General features: G+C 44.1%; 1 protein-coding gene across 5 annotated transcripts; it reads right to left on the reverse strand.

Moving 5' to 3' along the window:
• Positions 1 to 153: 153 nt before the first annotated feature.
• LOC146058884 (gastricsin-like) lies at positions 154 to 21,280 on the reverse strand. Of its 5 annotated transcripts, none has more exons than XM_083171093.1 (10): positions 21,222 to 21,280; positions 17,978 to 18,134; positions 17,401 to 17,518; positions 16,556 to 16,674; positions 14,338 to 14,537; positions 3,292 to 3,303; positions 1,947 to 2,054; positions 943 to 1,090; positions 751 to 849; positions 154 to 306 (listed from the first exon to the last, which is right to left on the reverse strand). In XM_083171093.1, the coding sequence occupies exons 1-10, from the start codon at positions 21,278 to 21,280 to the stop codon at positions 154 to 156; spliced, it is 1,173 nt and encodes a 390-aa protein (XP_083027219.1). The 5 variants fall into 5 exon arrangements, with proteins under 5 accessions (XP_083027219.1, XP_083027221.1, XP_083027218.1 ...); XM_083171095.1 differs by lacking the exon at positions 3,292 to 3,303 and adding an exon at positions 3,384 to 3,399 and having other exon boundaries at positions 1,947 to 2,050; XM_083171092.1 differs by lacking the exon at positions 3,292 to 3,303 and adding an exon at positions 3,384 to 3,414 and having other exon boundaries at positions 1,947 to 2,041.
• Between the last annotated feature and the right edge of the window lie 2,911 nt (positions 21,281 to 24,191).

Here is a 24,191-nt window from a genome sequence, read left to right on the forward strand (position 1 = left end):
ACCCACCTTAATAGACACACCTGCAGTCTTCATAATATAATATTACTTGACATATTATATGATTATTGAATATTTTTGCCATGTTATACTGTATCTGATTTATTATGTTATTATGTATGGTCTTTCTTCTGGTATTTTAGGGTATGCTATTGATTAGGCCATGGCTGCAAAGCCAACCTGGTTGTTGCCAAAGTCATAGACAGAGTAGTACTGACGAAGGAACACATCTCCCAGAATCCAGAGCGGCTGACCATTTCTGGAAGGCAGATATGTTGCTTCAAATCCAACAACACAGTATCCGTTGATCTGCAAAAGATTATGAAATATGAAGGTTATTCAGATGCCATGAACATCTTAGTCATTTTCCCCTTGCAACAGATGTACATAGTAAATTACTTAAATTTGGTATATATTATATTGAGCAAATCTAATTGGGTCCATACATCTAGAGACTAACTCCCTGTTCTGTTGACTCCGAGCTGCTGTTTGGCAGATAGGTGGACATCATAATTAACAATCTGTCTGGGAATCGGCAAAATCCTACATTTTAAACGTATCAGACCCACCTATCCAATCATTTTTGGGTCACAATTGACAACTTAAGGATTTCCGACATGATTTCAGGTATTGGCAGAGCAAATCATTTCCAGATAACTGCTTGATGTATGGGCCCCATAAGTTATTTAAATACAGTATAAAATTATAAATTTCAATGAATGAAGGGAGAACAGAGATTGTTTCAAAAGATACCTGTAGGATATATCCTGAGGGAGGAATAGAGAACTGTGTCCCACTGATGGTGAAGCTGATAGAAGGCAGACTCTGCACATTGTTGCAGTTGACCATGTACTGTGCAAAGAGATTCAGGATTTAATAATCAAGTTAGGTACAAAGTGGTTGATATCCAGCAAAATTGTGATTTTTCAAAAGCATCATTATTACCTCTCCGTTTTGCCCTTCCTGGGCACCAATATATTGGTAGAGATTACCCAGGTACTGCTGTGGAATAGCAAGTAGAGGAGTCCCTGTATCCACAATGCCCTGGCAACCCTGACTGCACCAGCCACTTGCCTGTCCATTAACAGAGAACCTGAAGGGGACAATAAAAAGTGCAAGTATGCCTGTGAAGCTGATACAGTGGTTTAGTTTATAATTGATCAATTATATATATAATCGTTGTATACCCGGTACTATTTAATCAATGTACTGACTCAAGTGCCCCCCGCATCCAACCATTGCAGTGGGAATACATATACATACACTGGCGCGGCACTCTAAGTTAGAGAAATAAAGCAAATACTCCACGACATGTACATCCTAACCGACTAAACTCCTACTAACAAACAGTCAAAGAACAGTACTAACAGCGACTAACAATCTGTCAAAGGAGTGTTCATGTGAAAAAATTGAAGTGTCTACGTATAACCAAAACTGTTTACTCTTGTAATATACATATATGTGTCTTTTATGTCATGTTTTAAAGTATTTTTATGTTTTCTAAATTTGACATTGAGTATTGTCAAAATAAATAAATCTTTATATAGCACCCTCTGAAACCTTCTTCTCTTTTCACATATATATATATATATATATATGTATATATATATATATATATACAGTATATATTTATATATATAAATGCATATATACACACATATATATATGTATTTAATATATGTGTCTATGTATATATATATATATATATATATATATATTTATATGTATATATATAGGGATAGACCGAGAGAAGCTACAGTATGGCAGTACCAACACAAGCATCCAAGTATCGTCCCCCAAACAAGTGCTACCCTTAAGTACATGTCTAATGGATACTTCACCACTGTACCTATGGGTAACTTCTCTACTTTATCTCTCTCAAAGGTTTCATATATTTCCCCCCTCTATTCTATACCTTCCCCAAACCCTATTTTACGTGTGATACTCACTCTTCAATAGCAATCTGCCAGTAGATCTGTTCAGTTACTGGGGTCCAATAAATCTGGCCAGAGTAAAGGCTGCTGTCCACACCTCCAAGTATCACCTCTCCAGACTGTCTGTGAGACAAGAGACATGCTTAAATTGACACTTACTGCTCAGCAATCCCTTCAGCCAAATATGCCGTTATGGGGAAAATAAAATTTCACTTGTTAGTTTGTGTTTCTGCAAACTCAACCATATAATCCCAAATTAATTTAGTTATGCTGAAAATATAAAGTTTTGTATAATCCATTAATAGCCATTGCTGGGGGAAAGCTCAGGTTTTGTGAATTGAAATCCTGCCTCAGAGATCTGGAAGTGGAAGGGAAATTTCTGCCTTGGAAATGTTAATTAAGCAAACCACTCCCATTATTATATACCCTACCTGTTGTACTGTAGGTTGTAGGCACCATAGAGCAGAAGCCATATACACTGCCTGCTATATGTGTTAGGCATGCATGAGGTTGGAAGTAAATACAGCACATGAAACATGTAATGTGCTTGTTTTTGTTTAACATTCATTAAAGTTAGAATCACCAAAAAGAGTATACAAACTTACAGGTACCACAAATGGGACAAGCCAGCTAGAACTTAGTATTGAATTCACGACAGTTGATATAAAAAAAGAGGCTCAGCAAAATCAAAACAAACAAATCCCCAGGTCCGGACAGGATTCATCCAAGGGTTCTAATGGAATTAAGTGGGAATTAGCAAACCCTCTGTATTACATTTTTGAGAACTGATTTTCATCTGGTAAGGTGCCAAAAGACTAGAGAATAGCAGAGGTAGTACCAGTATTCAAAAAAGGAAAAAGGGATGACCCAGCTAAAGACCTGTGATTTTAACATCAATAGTGTGTAAATTATTTGATAACATTTTAAGGGACAGTATCCAAAAATATTTAGACAGTTTCAGCTCCTGCCTTTAGACTTAAGGGGGCTGCAATTTCCTGAGTACTGCTTGGTGCAAACAGTCATTATATATTTGCAGGTTATTAGTTTGATTTGCTCTGTACCAGTGTTTGTATGCATTTACTGTAAATAAACTCATATGCACACAAACACAGGTACAGAGCAAAATTCACACTTTTAATAACTTTAATATTAATTAAAGTACACTAAATTATACTCTTAATTAGAGATGAGCGGGCCCGGATCCCCGAGATCCGACAGATCCGAATATCGGGGATCCGGGCCAGATCCGAGCCGGCTCGGGTGTTCCCGCCTGAATTCCGGACCAATAACGAGGCCGAACGTCATCATCGCGCTGTCGGATTCTCGCGGGAGCGGGATCTTATAAAAGACGCACGCGCGCCCGCCATCTTCACTCCAATCTTGGAGAGGGAAGAGGGTGGTTGGGAAGCTCCGTGTGCTCCGTGCTGTGCTCTGTGCCATGTGCTCCGTGACCTGACCTGTGCCCTCACTGCCCTGTGCTGTGCTCCGTGCCATGTGCCCCGTGCTGTGCTGTGCTCCGTGACCTGCCCTCACTGCCCTGTGCTGTGCTCCGTGCCATGTGCTCCGTGCTGTGCTCCGTGACCTGCCCTCACTGCCCTGTGTTGTAGACTTGTGGCCTGAGCCCTGTAGTGTGATTTAACTAACTAGGTGCTGCAGTGCTCACACGCAGGGGCTGCAGTGTCCACTGTCCAGGGGCTGTCTTGTGGCCCGTGCCCTGATGTGATTTATTTAGCCCTAAGCCCTGTGTTGTGATTTATTTTATTTAGCCCTGAACCCTGTGTTTTTTTTGTGATTTAACTAACTCAGTGCTGCAGTGCTCACACACAGGGGCTGCAGTGCTGCTAAATAGTACACTGTGTACAGGGGCAGCATTAATACAAGGGGCTGTGTCCAGTGTGACGGCCTATATCTTATCCATTGTCCAGTGTCACAAGTCACTCACGACATATATCCTGTGTCCTATCCTGTGTGACGACTGACGACATATCCTGTGTCCAGTGTGACGACATATATCCTGTGTCCAGTGTGACGACATATATCCTGTGTCGTGCTGCAGTGCTCACACGCAGGGGCTGCAGTGTCCACTGTCCAGGGGCTGTCCTGTGGCCCGTGCCCTGATGTGATTTATTTAGCCCTAAGCCCTGTGTTGTGATTTATTTTATTTAGCCCTGAACCCTGTGTTTTTTTTGTGATTTAACTAACTAACTCAGTGCTGCAGTGCTCACACACAGGGGCTGCAGTGCTGCTGAGTAGTACACTGTGTACAGGGGCAGCATTAATACAAGGGGCTGTGTCCAGTGTGACGGCCTATATCTTATCCATTGTCCAGTGTCACAAGTCACTCACGACATATATCCTGTGTCCTGTCCTGTGTGACGACTGACGACATATCCTGTGTCCAGTGTGACGACATATATCCTGTGTCCAGTGTGACGACATATATCCTGTGTCGTGCTGCAGTGCTCACACGCAGGGGCTGCAGTGTCCACTGTCCAGGGGCTGTCCTGTGGCCCGTGCCCTGATGTGATTTATTTAGCCCTAAGCCCTGTGTTGTGATTTATTTTATTTAGCCCTGAACCCTGTGTTTTTTTGTGATTTAACTAACTAACTCAGTGCTGCAGTGCTCACACACAGGGGCTGCAGTGCTGCTGAGTAGTACACTGTGTACAGGGGCAGCATTAATACAAGGGGCTGTGTCCAGTGTGACGGCCTATATCTTATCCATTGTCCAGTGTCACAAGTCACTCACGACATATATCCTGTGTCCTGTCCTGTGTGACGACTGACGACATATCCTGTGTCCAGTGTGACGACATATATCCTGTGTCCAGTGTGACGACATATATCCTGTGTCGTGCTGCAGTGCTCACACGCAGGGGCTGCAGTGTCCACTGTCCAGGGGCTGTCCTGTGGCCCGTGCCCTGATGTGATTTATTTAGCCCTAAGCCCTGTGTTGTGATTTATTTTATTTAGCCCTGAACCCTGTGTTTTTTTTGTGATTTAACTAACTAACTCAGTGCTGCAGTACTCACACACAGGGGCTGCAGTGCTGCTGAGTAGTACACTGTGTACAGGGGCAGCATTAATACAAGGGGCTGTGTCCAGTGTGACGGCCTATATCTTATCCATTGTCCAGTGTCACAAGTCACTCACGACATATATCCTGTGTCCTGTCCTGTGTGACGACTGACGACATATCCTGTGTCCAGTGTGACGACATATATCCAGTGTCCAGTGTGACGACATATATCCTGTGTCTAGTGTGACGATACTACCTCAGATACTACCTTGCAGACTAAATAAGTGCTGCACGAAACGCCCACTGCTCCTTGGCTGAACATGAGGAAGAGTGCTCAATCAAGCCAAACAGGGGTTTTGGTACTTGAATGGATCTTCTACCAGAGGAGCGCAGCTACTAGTATAGCTTTGAACGAAGATCGGTCCTTCTCTATTGGGGAAGAATAGATGTCATCAGTGACATCCAGAGTATATCCTCCTTTTGGGATAGTATGGATGGATTGATAAATGTTTGGGAACAAGTAGTCCCAACAGCTGCTGATGGTCAGTGTACTAGACCAAGTGCGTGCCTTCGGGAGGAACACATGCAATGTGGTGAAGTGGTGAGGGAGGAAATGGAAAACGTACGCCTAGCCTGTCTGATCAAGTTTGATAATGAGGTATCTTCACAAACCACGTGACCTCACGCCAGATAGGGGTCTTGTTAGATATTAAACTAATCAAATGTTCTCTTCTCTTGCTAATGGTGTGGAGGTTCTAAAAGAGGAGTGCAGCTACAAGGGGGGGGGGGTATTAAACTGCCACAATGTCTGCCCCTGTAGTGCTGCTCTGCTTCCGACATGTGCCAGGTTGGAAGTGTAAGGTCCACATGTATGTGATGCCCACTGCTGTCGCCTAGCTTAGTCATCCAGCTACCTCGGGATAACCTTATGGCCCTACTACAGTAAATGAAAACGATTTTGTGAGCTGTGAAGTGATCAAAAATGTCTAGAAATGAGTGGAAACTAATGTTATTGAGCTTAATAACACTTTAGGGGCAAAAACAGGCCTGAAAACTATTATTTTAGCAATTTTTAGCATTTTTCCAAATAAATCCAGATCCAAAACCAAAACCCGCAAGGGTGGTTTTGGCAAAACCAATCCAGATCCAAAACACGAAGGGAGATCCAGATCCAAAACCAAAACCCGAAAAAGTGGCCGCCGCACATCTCTACTCTTAATAAAGATCTACTCACAATTAACAGTTCAAAAAATATTATACAAAGTGGCTCAAATATTATAAAAAAAAAACCTCTCTGGTGCAATGCATACCTTCGTTCAGCTGCATCACACTGAGTGACTCGCTGAAGTCTCACTGCATGCTCACTGCAGAGGAATTACTTCCGGGCTGCACAGGCTGCAGCCCATAAAAGCACTGTATCTCCTGCAATTTGCACTGAATGGCTTCCTGTTGGAAGCTATTGCTGTGATCGCTCCATGTACTGGCAGCCCGAGAGGGGGTGGAGTTTCCAGCCCTGTGTATGATGAGCAGTAGCATCTTCCAGGAAGCTACTACATGCTGAACTCCTCCCCACAGGCATAGGCGAATCTAGAATTATAGTAATGGGTGGTCCCAGATCTACACATACCGGCAGGGGGACCTTTGCGCGGCGTATCCGCGCGGCAAAAAGGGGGCGTGGCCTCATGGGAAGGAGGCATTACACTTTAGACCATACACAGTAATGCCCATTACACATTTTAGCAAACTCCGTAATACCCATTACACATAAAGCCACACGCCGTAATGCCAATTACACATAAGGCCACACACCATAATGCCCATTACACATTGTGTCACACATCATGATGCCCATTACATACTATATAACAAACCGTAATTCCCATTACATATTTGCCCAGTGGCACGTGCCCCCCCTGTCATTTGTTTTGTAGCTGAGGACCAGGGCTTTCCAACGAGCCCAGCCCCGTGCCTCTAGCCCCCCGGGAACCGGAGATATCGCCTGGCAAACCTGTAACGTTTTTTCCCTATATGATAATATGGGACCCGTCAATTCTGACCCCCACCCGGTTCCGACGGCTGCCAGTTCCCGGCCTGGCATCGCAGAAGCTTGTGGTTGATGTCATTCAATTCCAAATCGCTGGGCCTTCATTATGATATCAGGCTGGTCCAAATCAGTCAATCGGTTCCAGAGATATTGCGTGTAAACCGATTTTTTTATTTTTGAAATATAATTTCATGGCTGATCATGTTCTTTGAGGGCAGATTACTCTGGAACCAAAAGTTCCAGTTTTACGGAACCAAAATCAATCTAAGCCCACTCAAAAGTTCTTCAATATAATACTTGTCTCATGTAAATGGGTTAGTTGGTTCCGAAGATATAGCCGGTTACATGAGATAACTGGTTAAAGGGGGGAGTGGTGGTTTTCTCTCCCCCCTTTCACCAGAAAATGCAGGGACTAGGCTGGTGTAAAAGGGGCCCACCTGGGAATGCATTTTCTGGTGTGAAAAGGGTATTATTTCAAATAGCCGGGACCTGCAGTGCTCTGAATACAGCCAGGCTCTGCCACTGTCAGTGGCTATCACTTCTGCCTGGCGGTGGCTGTCCCCCATTTACCACGAGCATTTATTCCCCCTTGGCAATGAGCATGAAATCCAAGCATGTAGAGAAGCAGCACTTATGTAGCATAATTTTTAATAGGCATTATGGTGTTTGGCATAACACATAATGGACATAATGGCGTGTAACTTAATGTGTAATGGACATTATGGTGTAAATGTTTAATGCGAGCCTTTGGTGGACAATGTCCCTGTTTATGAAGTGAATTTTGGCTTAATCTGTGTGGCATTATGTGAATTCTGGCTCAATCCATGTGGCATTATGTGAATTTTGTCTTAATCCGTGTGGCATTATGTGAATTTTTTCCCAATCCGTGTGGCATTATGTGAATTTTGGCTCAATCCGTGTGGCATTATGTGAATTTTGGCTCAATCCATATGGCATTTTATGCATTTGGCTCAATCCGTGTGGCATTATGTGAATTTTGACACAATCCATTTGGCATTATGTGAATTTTGGCTCAATCCGTGTGTGTTATTATGTAAATTTTGGCTCAATCCATGTGGCATTATGTGAATTTTGACACAATCCATGTGGCATTATTTCAATTTTGGCTCAATCCATGTGGCATTATGTCAATTTTGGCTCATTCCATTTGGCATCATGTGTAAGGGGCAAGTATAATGGGGTCTAGTATTTTGTTGCATGATGTGTAGAAGTTGTATATGGTGTTGACACGCCCCCTGTTGAGTGGCCACACACCCTTTTCCGAAACGCGCCTTTGGCGCGCGCACAACTACATCCTTCACTTTTGTCGCCATGGTGGGCCTGCGTACTTTAAATGCCAGGGCCTATTTTTAATTCCATTCCCACCCTCTCCTGCCGCTCTCTTAGCATGTACACTGGCACCACTAACACCACCCCTCCCCCACCCAAACCCTTTTATCATGGTGCCCCCCCTGTCATTTTATTCTGGATCCGCCCCTGTATTTGCCACATAAGTGCTGCTTACCTACATGCTCATTGCTAGTGGGTTCTTGCTTAATGGCACCATAATACCCATTACACATGATGCCGCACACCATAGTACCCATTACACATGATGCCGCACACCATAGTACCCATTACACATGATGCCGCGCACCATAGTACCCATTACACATGATGCTGCACACATAATGTCCCTTACACATATTGCTGCACACATAATGCCACTTACACATGATGCTGCACACCGTAATGCCCCTTACACATTAAGCCACACATTATGCGTAATGCCCCCACATACCGCCACTTGTAGCGTCCCTTAAGCAATGTCCCCAAAAGTGCCACTTACTGTAAAGTTTTATATGAGCCTTCGCTGCTGCTGCAGGGAGAGATGCCGCGGTGCAGCTGCTTCTATGGGCAGAGGAGCAGAGCGCAGCGCAGAGCACGCTCCCACTCCCCTCCTGGTGTCCCCTGTACCCGAGTGGACATTTGAAATATTGTGCGCGCTGTTGTTGTGCGTGACATCGGGGGAGCACGCCGGGCGCCGGCACCACATGATTAAAGGGGGGGGGCGGACTGAGTTGATATCGGGGAGAAGAATTGGAGTGGAAGCTGCAGGGGTGACAGTCATTGACAGCTGGGCAGAGAGCAGGGGGCTGCCCGGCTGTATTCAGAGCACTGCAGGTCACGGCTGTTTAAAAACATACCCCTTTCACAACAGAAAATGCAGGGATTTACCCGGGAATATGGTCCCAGGATCATGCAGGGACATTCCAAGGCTGACCCCTTATACACCAGTCTAGTCCCTGCATTTTCTGGTGTGAGGGGGAGAGACAACCACTCCCCTCTCCCTACCCCACTTTAACCAACCAGCTATATCTTCGGAACCAACTGACCCATTTACAGGAGACCAGTATCATATTGAAGAACTTTTGAGTTGGCTTCAAATGATTTTAGTCCCGTGAAACTGGACTGTTTGGTTCTAGAGAAATCTGCCCTCAAAGAACATAAACAATCATGAAATTACATTTAAGAAAAAAAAAAAAAAACGGTTTAACTTCAATATCCCTGGAACCAATTAACCCATATGAATCTAGCCTGGTATCAGATTGAAGGCCCAGCGATTTGGGTTCGACTGAGATCAACCTCAAGCTTCAGTGATGCCGAACAGGGAACTGGCAGCGGTTGAACTGGGTGGGGGTTGGAATGTTATCCTATAGGGAAAACGTTCCAGCTTTGCCTTTCCGTATCTCCGGTTCCCAGGGGGCTAGAGACACGGGGCTGGGCTCGTTGGAAAGCCCCATCCCTCAGCTACAAAATGGGCTAATGGGTGGTCCTGTGCACCCCCGGACCACCCCCTAGATTCGCCTATGCCCACAGGGTTGGGTTGTTGCTGTGTCTGTCCTGCTGCTGCTGGAGCCTGTAAGAGGAGGCTATCAGTGACACAGACAGCCTGCATCAGAGCTCTGGAGGTAGCCCATGCAGGTTGGTGCGCAAGATTGCACGTGGGGGGTGCGCAATCGTGGGGGGAAGCACTGGAGCCCTAGTGCTCTCTGTCTGTACCTTTTGGTGTTGAGCTTTTAAGTGGAGGGGCTGCAGTCCTGCAGCCCTATAGCAGGAACCACCACTGTATTTAGAGCTCCATAGTATAATCAGTATTAACCAACATGGGTTTGGGAAAAATCACTTTTGCCAAACAAATGTATTAGGCTTTTATGAGGAAGTCAGCAACAACCTAGACAATGGAAATGCTCGAGACATGATCTATCTGGATTTTGATAAGACTTTTGATATGGTGCCACATAAGAGATTAATAAATAAATTGGAGGATTTGGGACTAGGGGTGAAAAGTTGTAGATGGGCAGGAAACTGGCCGCAGAGTAGAGAACAGAAAGTTATTGTAAACTGTGCAGTATCAAGTATGATACCAGTACTAAGTTGAGTGCAACAGGGGTCAGTCCTAGGGCCCCTTTTATTACACATATATATATTAGTTATATTGGGGTGGGTATACTCAGCAATGTTTTAATTTTTGCTGATGACACAAAACTGAGCAGAGTAATTAGAACAATCAAGGATATCTTCACGCTTCACAGCAATCTTAATAAACTAGAAGGCAAAAAATTGGATAATGAGATTGGATAAATGCAAGGTAATGCATCTTGGGAATCATAACCAATGTGCTAGTTATAACCTAAGCGGGGTGGCAACTGGGTAAATCAGAACTGGAAAATGATCTAGGAGTCCAAATTGATAACAAACTGGGGTGTAGTGCTCAGTGCCATGTAGGAATAAATAAGGCGAACAGGATAATAGCATGTATAAGAAGGGGTGTGGAGACTAGCGACTCAAAATGTAATTATGCCACTGTACAAAGCATTGGTTTGATCACATCTAGTGTACAATTCTGGGCCCCACACTAAGAAAAAGGACAGAAGAACTGGAAAAAGTCCAAAGAAGAGCCACAAAGTTAATAAAGGGGTTGAAGAATTAAATATATGAAGACAGATTAAACAAATTAGGACTGTTTATGCTAGAAAAGAGACGTTTAAGGGGAGAAATGCTAAACATGTACAAATATATCAGGGGCCAATATAAGGAACTGTTAGGCACCATTTTTGTTTTGAGGAAGGACTCTATGACACGTGGACATGGGTTTAGACTAGACTAGAGGAGAGATTTCGTTCCCTTAGAATTAATTTTTTGTTTTACGGTCAGGGCAGCCAAATTGTGGAACTCTATTCCTGGAGATGTGGTGTCACCAGACACAATAAATACATTTAAAATAAGGTTGGACAAAAATCTATAGGGTTAAAACATCCAGGGGTAAATACAATAATCAAAATCTGTTTTTAAATATATCAGAATACACAACGTATAATAAGGGATGAAGCTAATAGATCATACATGCTAACCAAGGTTGAACTCAATGGATGCATGTCTTTATTCAGCCTTAACTAATATATAACTATGTAACTACAGTATGTATGTATTTTGTTAGACCCTGTAATTGATAGTGATAATAATAACTAGTAAAACACTGCTACTCAGGCAGGAACATATAAAACAGAATACTTTTATATTTCTAACTCCCTCATTTTTATAATATAATTTTCCCTTTGATTATCCCAAGCGTTTGTATCTATAAAGTTTGCAAATTTAGAAAAATTTCCTGGAAACATTGGTATGTTCCATACTTGCCAACTCTCCCTGATTGCCAGGGAGACTCCCTGAATTTGTAGCAATCTTCCTGACTTCCTGAAGAGTCTAGTAATCTCCTTGATTGCACTTTACTCACATTGGGGGCGATTCTCTATCACAGAAATGTAGTAAAAACCCCGTTATCAGGGTTTTTACCGCATTTCTGTATGCTGTACTGTGCCTCCGCATTTGCAACGCGAAGCTGGCGATTCCCTGCAGAAGCCTATCACAGACCCGGAAGTCCAGTGCCGGCACCGCATCGCAAGGGACAGCTCTTTTCGCAAGAGCTGTCCCTTGAGTTAATAACAGCATATGTTACAGCATATATGCGATGCCCGGTGAAGGGGGGCTGCGGATGTTACAACATCCCGCCCCTTGTGTCAAATTCCGACCCGATCACATGGCCCGTTTTGTTTGCAGATGGACAAAACCATGCTGCACTGCAGGTGAGGCAAATGTGACATGTGCAAAGATTTGAGGGACTTATTTTGTTTCTGTGAAGGGTAAATACTGGCTGCTTTATTCTTACACTGCAATTTAGATTTCAGTTTAAACATACCAACCCAAATCTAACTCTCTCAGCACATTTTATATCAGCCCCACCTGCATTGCCCTACCCTGCGATGTGGTATGAATTAGGTCCATTTTGTAGCTGTTTTATTAATGGTGGTGGGGGGGGGGGGGGGGAGGGCCCCATGGCCGGAATGGGGGAGTTTTTACTCTCCGACTCCGGCTAACAAGATATTAATATATCTTGTTATTGTCCCTTCCTTTTTTACCTCGGTAATGAAGGAAGTGTTGTAGCGGCATGAAAAGCACCACTATAATACAGTACATCTTCCCCAATTATCTCTATGGCTGCATACATTTTTTAATAAAGTTTTTTATGGGCACATATCTAGAACCACTTGACTAGACATGAGCAAGCGCTGAACAGCCTGACTTATACGGACTGTAATGGCAGCAGCCCGCACAAGCCAGAAAGGGCTGATTTTTCTCGAATGGATTCTCGCTGCCACATTAGAGTATTAGGTATGGGTTATATATAAGTCCCCCCACACACACACACACACACACACACACACACACACAAATTGTAGCACATCCCCCATTCCTTATTCTACCCATTATTGCACCTCTTAGTTACTAACTGCATTTAATATAATAATAATATTCAGTGCCTTTAGTGTGACTCCATTATCCATTTAATATATATCAGTGCCTCCACCTCCTCACTGATTGTAGCATGCACTACAGTCAGTGAGATGGGCAGACACTTTTATACAGTGTAATCCAGGCATGTCCAAAGTCAGGCCCGGGGGCCAATTGCGGCCCGTGCTGTCATTTCAAGTGGCCCGCAGCCTCCAGCTGGAAGCGGGCAGAGCTTCAGATGTGGGAAGCACAGCACAGGACACTAAAGGTGGGGCCCCGGCGAGAGCGCCTTTACCTTACTGGCTGCTGCAGTGAGGAGGTGACGGCCGCCACAGTCAGATGTGTTTGGCTTCCTACCCCTGCTGCTGCAATCGTATATCACCCTACTCCAAAATCACAGTGACAGCAGTGTTTGGGGAGGGGGGCAGCAAGGGGGAAGCTTGCTCCCGTAACATGCAGAGCAGAGGAGGGCAGCAGCGGGAGCCCAAGCATCTCCTGTCCTTGCAGTGCCTGCTTTGTCTCTCCTTCCTCTGGCTCACACAAGGGGCTGGGAAACATACAGAGAAAGGAGGGGGCAGAGTGGGGGACATACAGTGAAGGAGGGTCAGGCTGGGGGACATACAGTGAATGGAGGCAGTGATGGCCATTCAGAGAAGGGGAGCAGGCTGGGGGACAGAGTGGGGAACATACAGTGAAGGAGGAGCAGGCTGGGGGGACATACAGTGAATGGGGCAGGCTGGGAGAAATACAGTGAAGGGGCAGGCTGGTGGACATAGAGTGAATAGGGGCAGAGTGGGGGACCATTCTGATGTGATTAAAGATTCAAAGAATGTCAGGCTGAATGGTTGGCCCCCACACATTTACACTTCACCAAATCTGGCCCTTGTCGCAAAAAGTTTGGACACCCCTGGTGTAATCAATACAGTCACTAACTGAGGGGTGTAATAATGGGTATTATAAAATGTGGTGATGGAGGAAAATAATGGCTGGTTTAGGCAATGGGTCTTGCTACAATCAATAAGCCTGGGTCACTTATATACAATGCAGTAAGTGAGTGATGGTGTAATAATGTGGTATGCAGACCAGACCTGCTACATTCAGTGAGAGGTATATTGATCTAATATGCTAAAATTAAGTGATATAATAATGGAAATGAAAGGTGAGGGGACATGGTGCAATCACTGAAGGGGAAAGTAATATACTATTGTGGCATACTGGAAAGGCAGGGGTTACAAATACTGAAACATTTTAAAAGAAATGCAGCCTCATCACTGAGTGGGGGAGTTTATGGTCCAAACCAGTTGTTCCAATTTCTTGGACATGCAGGGGGATGGACAGCAAGTCTTAGGACAAAGGACACAGGTCTAAATTCACATCTGTCTACTTGGTTAATGTTTATTTTACATTGCATTGCTGCTCCAATTCAATGCTTTAACATTGTTCCATGCTTTGGTCCTCTAATATGATTTAAGTAAACTGCAAGTTCTTACCCAGTGAGATAGAAGCTGAAAAGTGGCTGTGGGATAAGATTTTGTTGTATCAGACCCTGGACAGCAGTTGTGGCTCTTTCTGCTGCCAATGACTGATAGGCCATGCCAAATATCCCATCAAATTTGGCATAATAGAAGAAGCTACTAGGCTCAGTGACACTCAGACCCAGCTCCTGGTTTTGAATAGACAGACCTTGTACCTACAAAATATCAAAGAATGAATAATGCCAGATAATGAGTTAAAAACACATGAATATAAAATCGGAATATATTAAATCCAGGGCTGTCGTGGGTAAAGGGAGGGGTAGAGGAGAGATTAAGCAACCAGGGGCCAGATGTATCAAGATTCAAAAAGTGATAAAATGGAGAGTGATAAACAGCCAGCCAGTCAGCTCCTAACTGCCATGTCACAGGCTGTGTGTGAAAACTAACAGGTAGCTGTTGATTGGCTGGCTGTTTATCACTCTCCTCTTTATCACTTTTTGAAGCTTGATACATCTGGCACAATAACTCTTAAGGAATGTCTAGCGATGGATGGGTTATGGACCATTCACAGGGCTTGAGCCATCTTTGATCCAAGGTTCAGTCATTGATGGAATAATGGTCCCTACTGGTCCACGGTCATCACAGTCATTTCCCCCTGGTTTGATTTCACTACAGAGGAAGTCTGAGGGATCTCCAAAAAGTAGCTCTATATATTGCTAAGTAATATGTTATTTTTAAGTTCTTCTATTACATGCCTGCAGTGGAGCAATTCATTATGTAGGTTAAATTAATGTATGAATAATGAATGAATGAATAATATATGAATGAATGTAAGAATGTAGTTTATCAATTCATTAGAAGCCAGTGTATTGTGAAGATACGTTTTGGATGATGACAGGGAGATTGATAGACTGCTTGCTGGAGCAGCCCACTAATTGGCTTGTGCCTTATGTGTATTTGACAGGTCCACTTTGGAGTGGGCCTGGATTCCCACAATTATTTGAAAATTAAGCTATACTGTTTATCCTTAAATGTCCAGTCAATGGGGAGTTTTTATTCCTGTAAACTCTCATTCCACAACCAAGATCACAGACACTGTAACAAATAGATATAGGGCGGTATTCAATGAGAATACCTGCGAGGTGCAGCGAATCCTTTTTAGGATTCGCTGCACATTCGCCACGTTCCGGAGCCGGCGGGCTCCGGTATTCAACGTGTCAGGGGCTCGCTGCCCCTGACTGGCGAATATATGAGCTCCTGCGGCGTATGCCGCAGGGAGCCTGAGGACGGTGGCAGGCAGAGAGATGGAAGTCTCTCTGCCTAGCCCAGAACGTTTGTGGGGGTTAGGTGGGCTCCCCGGGTGCCAGGCAGCACAGGCTGCCCCCCGGGGGTGCCAGCAGGGGACCTATATTCACTATACCCGATCGTAACGATCGGGTGCAGTGAATATATGAATATGTAATGAGCGGCTCCGGCGCCCCCTGCTGGCTGCTGTGTAAAAAAAATAAAAAATAAAAAATATATTTTTTTTAAAATTAAATATATATTCATGTGCTTACAGCACATGAATAAAAGTAGCATGCCCCTCCTCAGAATAAAATTCCTGATTTTTTGACACCAAATGTAAAAAACAAAACACTTTATTTTAAAAGTTCACATTCCACTTCTCCATAAAAAGATAGCGATTGCTACACGGTGAATCATGGCGAAAAAAACCTTGAAATGTATTCGCCATCTGGTCATTGAATAGGGTGATTCACCGTTTTAGTCAGAAATTCGACAAACAGCACAAATTCGCCATAAAAACCTGGCGAATCAGGCTCATTGAATACCGCCCATAATTGTAAAAACAGTGTATAGGTAGACAGTCAATAGGTCATCACAAGATGGTCGACAATCACAATGTTGTCATGAACAAAAGGTCATACTTCCACATGGACTCTGATTGGGAATGGTAAAGTGCCTGAAGCATAGGTGAGAGAAGTGAGCATATTCAGTACATTCATTTCGGGTCCATGTGCTGCAATCGGCAAATTGACACCGAAAAAATATGGAAAACTCATGTCGATATTTTTAAATGTCAACCATTTGCTTGTGTCAAATGTTTGGCTTTGTCGACCATGTCCCGTTTATGATATAATGATTAGTTCACCTTAATGATTACATTTCTCAAATAATTTTGAAATATACATAAAAATGCTTTTAGGAAACTCCATAGTTTGTGGTTACTTACAGTGACTGTGTCATAACCCAACACTCCAGTCATGCTGCCACTTCCATAGGACATTGCAAACTGTTGGTTATTGGAGCTATATGTGGATGACTGTTCAGGATTGAACAGTGGGTGATTGGCTAAAAATGTACAAATAGCATAATATCATCATTCATGGAATATTGGGGAATGTGTGTGTATACAGCAGTCTTATTATAGTGTATAACCTAAGGGTGGTATGTAATCCCGCCCATTACATCCGCCAGGCATAAATCTGACAAGAATAGGTTGACTTTACATGCGACCTATTCAATGTCGGGTCCAGTTGTCGGAATAGATTCCGACAGTTGGAATGTCTGTGCATCAGCAAAAACAGTCGCCAATAGTCAAAACCGGATGCGGAATCAACAATCCGGTGGACATTTTTGACAATGCAGATTCGACTTTTAACACAGTCAAATCTGCCTGGGCCAGTCCCAGCTGTTTTTGGCCGGGATTGAATACTGATGGCCGATATTTCCACCTGGTGGAATATTGGCCAACATGGAATACCCTCCTCAGTTTGTTGAAGGTTAACACTGAAGGCAATCGACTTAAATTACAACACTTTGATATAGATTCAATGAACATTATTCATTTTTATCTCAGTGTAGTATAAAGTGATTTACAAGACATAGAAATAGTAAACTTGCAGCCAACACCAAGCATAGACTGATCATTTAAAAGCTTTGCTTGACATATCATACTATATTCCTTATTATATATATATATATATATTTTTTTTTTTTTTTAAAACACTTCTGGAACATTTAATAAACAGATGTACTTTGCCCACTTGACCCTACCCAGCATTAAATAGTACCTACTGCAGGCTGGACTTTGACAGTATGTAGAACCAACCCATAGATTGGAGGAACCAGTGTCAAAAGCAACAAGAAAATTCTGGGGAGGTGTCCCAATGCTGATTTCACCAAAATAATAGTTCTGGAAGACAAAAAAAAAAAAACATGATCGAATAATATATACACAGTATATGTAATACAACACACACACACACATATATATATATATATATAGAGATCCAGGTGGACCGGCACTCCTGTTGCACTAGAAGCTTTCACTGGTGCCCCACAGCTTCAAGTAAGCATGTTCACAAGGTAAGTAGGTGCGGCACTCAGCTTTCTCATCCAAATAAAGAAATGACGACAGGACCAAGTCGACGTGTCGTGTCAACGTTTCAGTGCTTTTATTTGTGCACTATCATCAGGATACCAGGTATCCTGATGATAGTGCACAAATAAAAGCACTGAAACGTTGACACGACACGTCGACTTGGTCCTGTCGTCATTTCTTTATTTGGATGAGAAAGCTGAGTGCCGCACCTACTTACCTTGTATATATATATATATATATATATATATACTGTATATAGTTTGTACTTACATCTAAGTACATAGGCTCATAGGCAACTCCAAAGCTGTTGGGCCTATTGAGGCCATATTTTAGAGCTGGTTCTTTTATGTGAGTTTTCACAAAGTCTTGAAGAACACCTTTCTCCTTCAAGGTCTCTCGTATGGATTTCAGTCTCTTCAGTGGGACTCTTCGAAAAAAGAAGATGCATAGTTCTATCATTATTCGTTCACACATTCGTTTACTCATGTTAGTTTTTCCACATATCATAGAAATATAAACAAGAGGAGGTACTCTTTACCTAGATGGGCGCCCGTCGTGGTGATCGCGGGTACATTTATGTCTGGCCGCGACGCGACCGACGCGATGCCCGCGATTTCCCATTGAAACCCATGTTAAACATGGAAATCGTGTCGGTCGCGTCGCGGCCGGCCATAAATGTACCCGCGATGCCCGCGACGCGATGCTCCCGATTTGCCATAGGAATCAATGTTAAAAGGCCCGATGGACACGATTTTAATGTTCAATGCCTCAATGGACCCGATTTGGCCATAGGAATCAATGTTAAATGGGCCACAGAGCCCAAATAAGCACAATTAACCCTTAAATGCCCCCCCAAATTTTTAACGCCACACCACGATCCACGCCAACCCGAAGCGTGGCGAGCGCAGCGAGCCCGCGAGGGGCGGCGGTACGCGTCCTCCGACCTTTTCATGCCCTACTATCCACTAGGGCGTGGAGTGAGAATAGAATAGTGTGGCGAGCGTAGCGAGCCACCGAGCCCGAAGCGTGGCGAGCGCAGCGAGCCCCGCGAGGGGACGCGGATACCTTCACAGTTATACGCGTCCCCTCGCGGGCTTCACAGGTGTCGGTGGCGACGCGGACACCTGTGAAGCCCGCGAGGGGACGCGTTTACCTGTGAAGGTATCCGCGTCCCCTCGCGGGGCTCGCTGCGCTCGCCACGCTTCGGGCTCGGTGGCTCGCTACGCTCGCCACACTATTCTATTCTCACTCCACGCCCTAGTGGATAGTAGGGCATGAAAAGGTCGGAGGACGCGTACCGCCGCCCCTCGCGGGCTCGCTGCGCTCGCCACGCTTCGGGTTGGCGTGGATCGTGGGTAGGCGTTAAAAATTTGGGGGGACATTTTAAGGGTTAATTGTGCCTATTTGGGCTCTGTGGCCCATTTAACATTGATTCCTATGGCCAAATCGCGGGCATTGAGGCATTTTCCATGAAAATCGCGCTCAATCAGCCTTTTTAACATTGTTCCCTATGGGAAAATCGCGGTCATCGCGGGTAGCAGATTTTTATGTACCCGCGATTTACCCGCGATGGCCGCGATGACCGCAATTTTTACCCCCGACGCCCGCGATTTCAATCGCGGGCGCCCATCTAGGTAAAGAGTACCCAAGAGGAATTTATTTATTTAAAGATTTTGATGGCTTGGGCTAATATAGCAAATATATACTATGAAACCCTGTAAACAGACTTTGCAGTAGCATCTTTCAATGGGGTACTAAAGGTTGACAGGGCTTAGATCGACACATGGAATGGGTCAACATGGCTAAGCTGACATGGTCACAAAGGTCGATACAATCACTAGGTCGACGATGGAAAGATTGACTGTCAAAAAGGTCAACTAGAGTTTTTCACAGTTTTTTTTTCAAAACAGGTGGTATTTCGGTACTCTTTACCTAGAACGGCGCCCACGATTGAAATCGCGGGCATCGCGGGTAAAATCGCGGTAATCGCGGCATCGCGGGTAAATCGCGGGTAAATCGCGGGTACATCAAAATCGGGTACCCGCGATTACCGCGATTTTCCCATAGAGAACAATGTTAAAAAGCCTGATTGACCGCGATTTTAGCGTTAAATGCCTCAATGCCCGCGATTTTCCCATAGGAATCAATGTTAAATGGGCTACAGAGCCCAAATAGCCCCAATTAACCCTTAAATGTCCCCCCAATTTTTGTACGCCACCCCACGATCCACGCCAACCCGAAGCGTGGCGAGCGCAGCGAGCCCGCGAGGGGCGGCGGTACGCGTCCTACGACCTTTTCATGCCCTACTATCCACGTCGGCGTGGAGTTGAGAATAGAATAGTGTGGCGAGCGCAGCGAGCCACCGAGCCCGAAGCGTGGCGAGCGCAGCGAGCCCCGCGAGGGGACGCGGATACCTTCACAGTTATACGCGTCCCCTCGCGGGCTTCACAGGTGTCCGCGTGGCCACGGACACCTGTGAAGCCCGCGAGGGGACGCGCTTACCTGTGAAGGTATCCGCGTCCCCTCGCGGGGCTCGCTGCGCTCGCCACGCTTCGGGCTCGGTGGCTCGCTGCGCTCGCCACACTATTCTATTCTCACACCACGCCGACGTGGATAGTAGGGCATGAAAAGGTCGGAGGACGCGTACCGCCGCCCCTCGCGGGCTCGCTGCGCTCGCCACGCTTCGGGTTGGCGTTGATCGTGGGGTGGCGTTAAAAATTTGGGGGGACATTTAAGGGTTAATGGGCTCTGTAGCCCATTTAACATTGATTCCTATGGCCAAATCGGGTGGATTGAGGCATTTAACACTAAAATCGGGTCCATCGCGGCTTTTAACATTGCTTCCTATGGGAAATCGGGAGCATCGCGTCGCGGGCATCGCGGGTACGTTTATGGCCGGCCGCGACGCGACCGACGCGATTTTTCAGGTTTAACATGGTTTTCAATGGGAAAATCGCGGGCATCGCGTCGGTCGCGTCGCGGGCAGGCATAAATGTACCCGCGATGCCCGCGACGGGCGCCGTTCTAGGTAAAGAGTACCGGTATTTCATACCCTACCATCCACTAGGGCATGGAGGGAGAATACAATAGTATGCTGAGCTCAGTGAGGGACGTGGTACACTAATATGGTGTCCATGTCAACTTGGGTCAACATTCAGAACAAAAAACTTGAAAAACTCATGTCGACCTTCCAACCATGCCGACCTAAGCCTTGTCGACCTTTAGTGGTTGACCTAATGTATGTCGACCTTTATAGTGTGGACCCTATGACCCATACTCCTTTCAAAATGCGTTACCTGAGACAAATTCAAAAAAGGTATTTCCACCATATAAACTACAGATACATTCAATGTACTAGCAATAGTGCAATACTGTAAAAAGAATGTATTAGTAGCAAGTTCGTCAAAATCTATTTTTTTAAGAATTAAGGTCTGAGAAACACTGGGCTGCCCCAACAGAACTCTTTCTTGTATATAGTTCTTTCATTTAAGCTTCAGATGTGTAATAAGCTCACCTTACTTGTCCCTCAGATAAATGAAGGCAAATGAATAAGAAGATGACCATCCACTTCATGGTGACAGATTCCAGTCCAGAACTACCAGCTGAGAGATAATCACTGTACAACCCGCTTTTATAAAGACAAGACAGCTTTGTACTGGTAAGATTATCTCACCAACCAATGAACACATTGCTCTTATCAGCTGTATTTAACCTGATATTTATTCATTATTTGTGCCAAAAAGTCATATAGATAAGAACGACTGATTGACAGGAAAAACAAACACAGCAAGTGTTATAGAAAATGTTTACTTAAGGAACACGTTCATTCCAGAATTGGGTCATTCTGGCCATAGATGCAAAATTATGAGGATGAAAATGAGTAAATTGGCCCAAATTTTGCATACTCTGTAGGCCTCAACAATGGCCTCCAGAGTTTTAAATCTTATACTTGTGACTCCTGTCACAACTCTTGGATAGATGGTATGAATTCTTGACCATACTTAGTAGGATTTGCTAATAAGCTGAATTAAGAATCCATCCAGGGAGGCCAAAAGCTACTCAGAAGACTTATTAAAGATTAAAGGGGTGTACACATGGGGAACTAGCTGGGAGATTTTGACTAAGCAATTTTACTTAGTCAGCTGCCGGAGATAAGCCGGCTGCCATCCCCAGCAGCAGCCCATGTGCATTCAAAGAGACACTGCAGTGTCTAGTCAAAATATTATTGCCTACCAGTGTCTTTTGGCTAGGCGATAGCGACGCTGCAGGGCCACGTATCACTAACGGCTGCTGTGTACACAAGGGGAGATTCAGGCAAACTTTCCAAGCGATTTTGATGATGCAGTCAAAATCGCTTAGAAGAATCGCCCCGTGTGTACACCCCTTTAGGATACGGCAAATTGAACCTAAACTGACCATGCCGGGTTCATCTGGGCTTATTTAATCTCCTACACCTTTGGGAGAATTGATGAGACAGCATATTTGCTCCCCAAAAAACAGAGAGCACTTGCTCATCTTCAGATGGGAGAGAGGATTTTCCAATTTGCGTTTGTTCCTCTGGTGTCACAAGGGGAACTGAGAACCAGGGAGAGTATGGCTCAGAGTACATTGACACTACTCTCCGACAGACGTTGTTTGAACATACTTATGTAGGATTTTCTAGGACACTACACATATCCATTGAGTCTAATGAATCATGGGTTTGCACCATGGACCACCCACAAATTTGGGCTTGCTAAGCCTGATACTCAGGTGCGGCTCTCTGGCCTGGATACTATAATATGGATCTGGTGGACTCAGATAGCCCTGATGTAGAGAGAAGAATAAGTAACCATGAGGTTACTGGAGTGTAGTCAACAGGATCGATCCTAACCTGATAGGCCATGTGGTACCAGGAGATAGGCTAATAAAGTGAGAGAAATATGAAATGACCACTCTGGCGTGGTGGGCAAACTTCTACTAACAACTATAATCTCAGTGACACTAGTTTTTTAAAGTAGGCAAGTATGCCCTATTTGGTTCTAAGCTACAAAATGCAGCAGAAGTTGCAAAAGTGTTTGTGCACTACTGCTCCAATGTATTCCATATCCAGCTTACTAATAACTATATTTCCTCTTGGCTCAAAGACTTCCCCCATCCCATCTATACTGTAGATCAAACTCATTCCTTAAATACTCCCTTGACAGTGATATTCTAGGGGAATTAAATTGTAACTAAATTCTTCAATGCTGTGAAGGTGGCCACTTACCACCAAAATGTTTAGATCTAAACTGTGACTATTGCCAAACCGGGGGAAAGACCAGAATTATTGTAAAAATGGTATACTAATCACCTCCTATACATTGTGGTTATATCCAATGGTTTAGAGGGAAAATGATCAAATGTTTTAAAAGCACATGTATATAGTATATATTGCTTATAGCAACCAATTATATTCTAGCTATAATCTATCTGGTGTAGTTGCTATAAGTATTGCCTACACTTTTACAAGATTTCCCCTTATCCCCTTGGTACCACAACTAATTTATCAAGGACAGGTCAGGTTCTTAATAGGCATAGAGGCATCTGGCAACAGTCTTAGGGGTAAATTTACTAAGATGGGAGGTTTGTTAAAGAGTGGATGTTGCTCATAGCAACCAATAAGATTCTATATATTATCCTCTAGAAGGTGCTAAATAATTAAGAAGTAGAATCTGGTTGCTATGGGTAAACTCCCATCTTCAATAAAACGTTCATCTTAGTAAATGTACCCCTTAGGTGGAGGTGAAATCAAACCTTGTACAGAGATAAAGAGAAGAGAGATAATGTACCAACTAGTCAGCTCCTGTCATATTTAAAACACAGCCTTTAAAACGAGAGTTACAAGCTGATTGGCCGGTACATGATTTTTCTCCAAGGTTTGATACATCTCCCATTAAAATGTTGTCCCTCATGGAGTCTAACCCCAAATCTAAAATCAGATTTACTTTGACTTTCCCTGGATTCTGAAAAAGCAATTACTACCTCTGAGAAGCCTCATGTGGACTCCAAGTATACCACAACCAGCTTGGCTTTGTACCAGGGCCCTTCTACCAGGGTGTTCAGTAATGGATTTTCCTCATTTTAAATGAGCTATCCGCTCTTACCTTCATTCTTGCTATTGAGCCAATAGCTACTAGAGCCATTACCGATTCAAAAATGCTAATTAAATGCTTAGATTGTACCTCATACTAACTGTCATGGATCTGGTTACAAAATTCTCCAATCTCTAACTGCAGTCCATAACTTTATTTATTCCAGTACTCACTAGAGCCTGTCTGACATGTGTCTAATACAGAGTACATCAAAAACAATCACCTGGTCTGCTTACAGCAATGATTACAATCCCACAGTAGCTACCCCATGCACTTAGCAAATTATATTGCCAGCACGTAAGAATTTTTTTAGGTGCTACTCACTTCAAATAGGTAGACTACAACTACAGTTTGGATATATACAATACATG

The sequence above is a fragment of the Crinia signifera genome, chromosome 2, assembly GCF_055691185.1.
Source record: "Crinia signifera chromosome 2, ASM5569118v1, whole genome shotgun sequence".
Lineage (NCBI taxonomy): Eukaryota > Metazoa > Chordata > Amphibia > Anura > Myobatrachidae > Crinia > Crinia signifera.

Excerpts from the sequence above, each read along its gene's own strand:
- LOC146058884 (XM_083171092.1), bottom strand. The coding sequence starts at position 21,280 with ATGAAGTGGATGGTCATCTTCTTATTCATTTGCCTTCATTTATCTGAG. Across the intron at positions 2,042-3,383 it reads GCAGTGAGGGCACAGGTCAG|GTGATACTTGGAGGTGTGGA; the intron begins GTCACGGAGCAC and ends CAGTCTGGAGAG. Across the intron at positions 850-942 it reads AGGAAGGGCAAAACGGAGAG|TACATGGTCAACTGCAACAA; the intron begins GTAATAATGATG and ends CTCTTTGCACAG.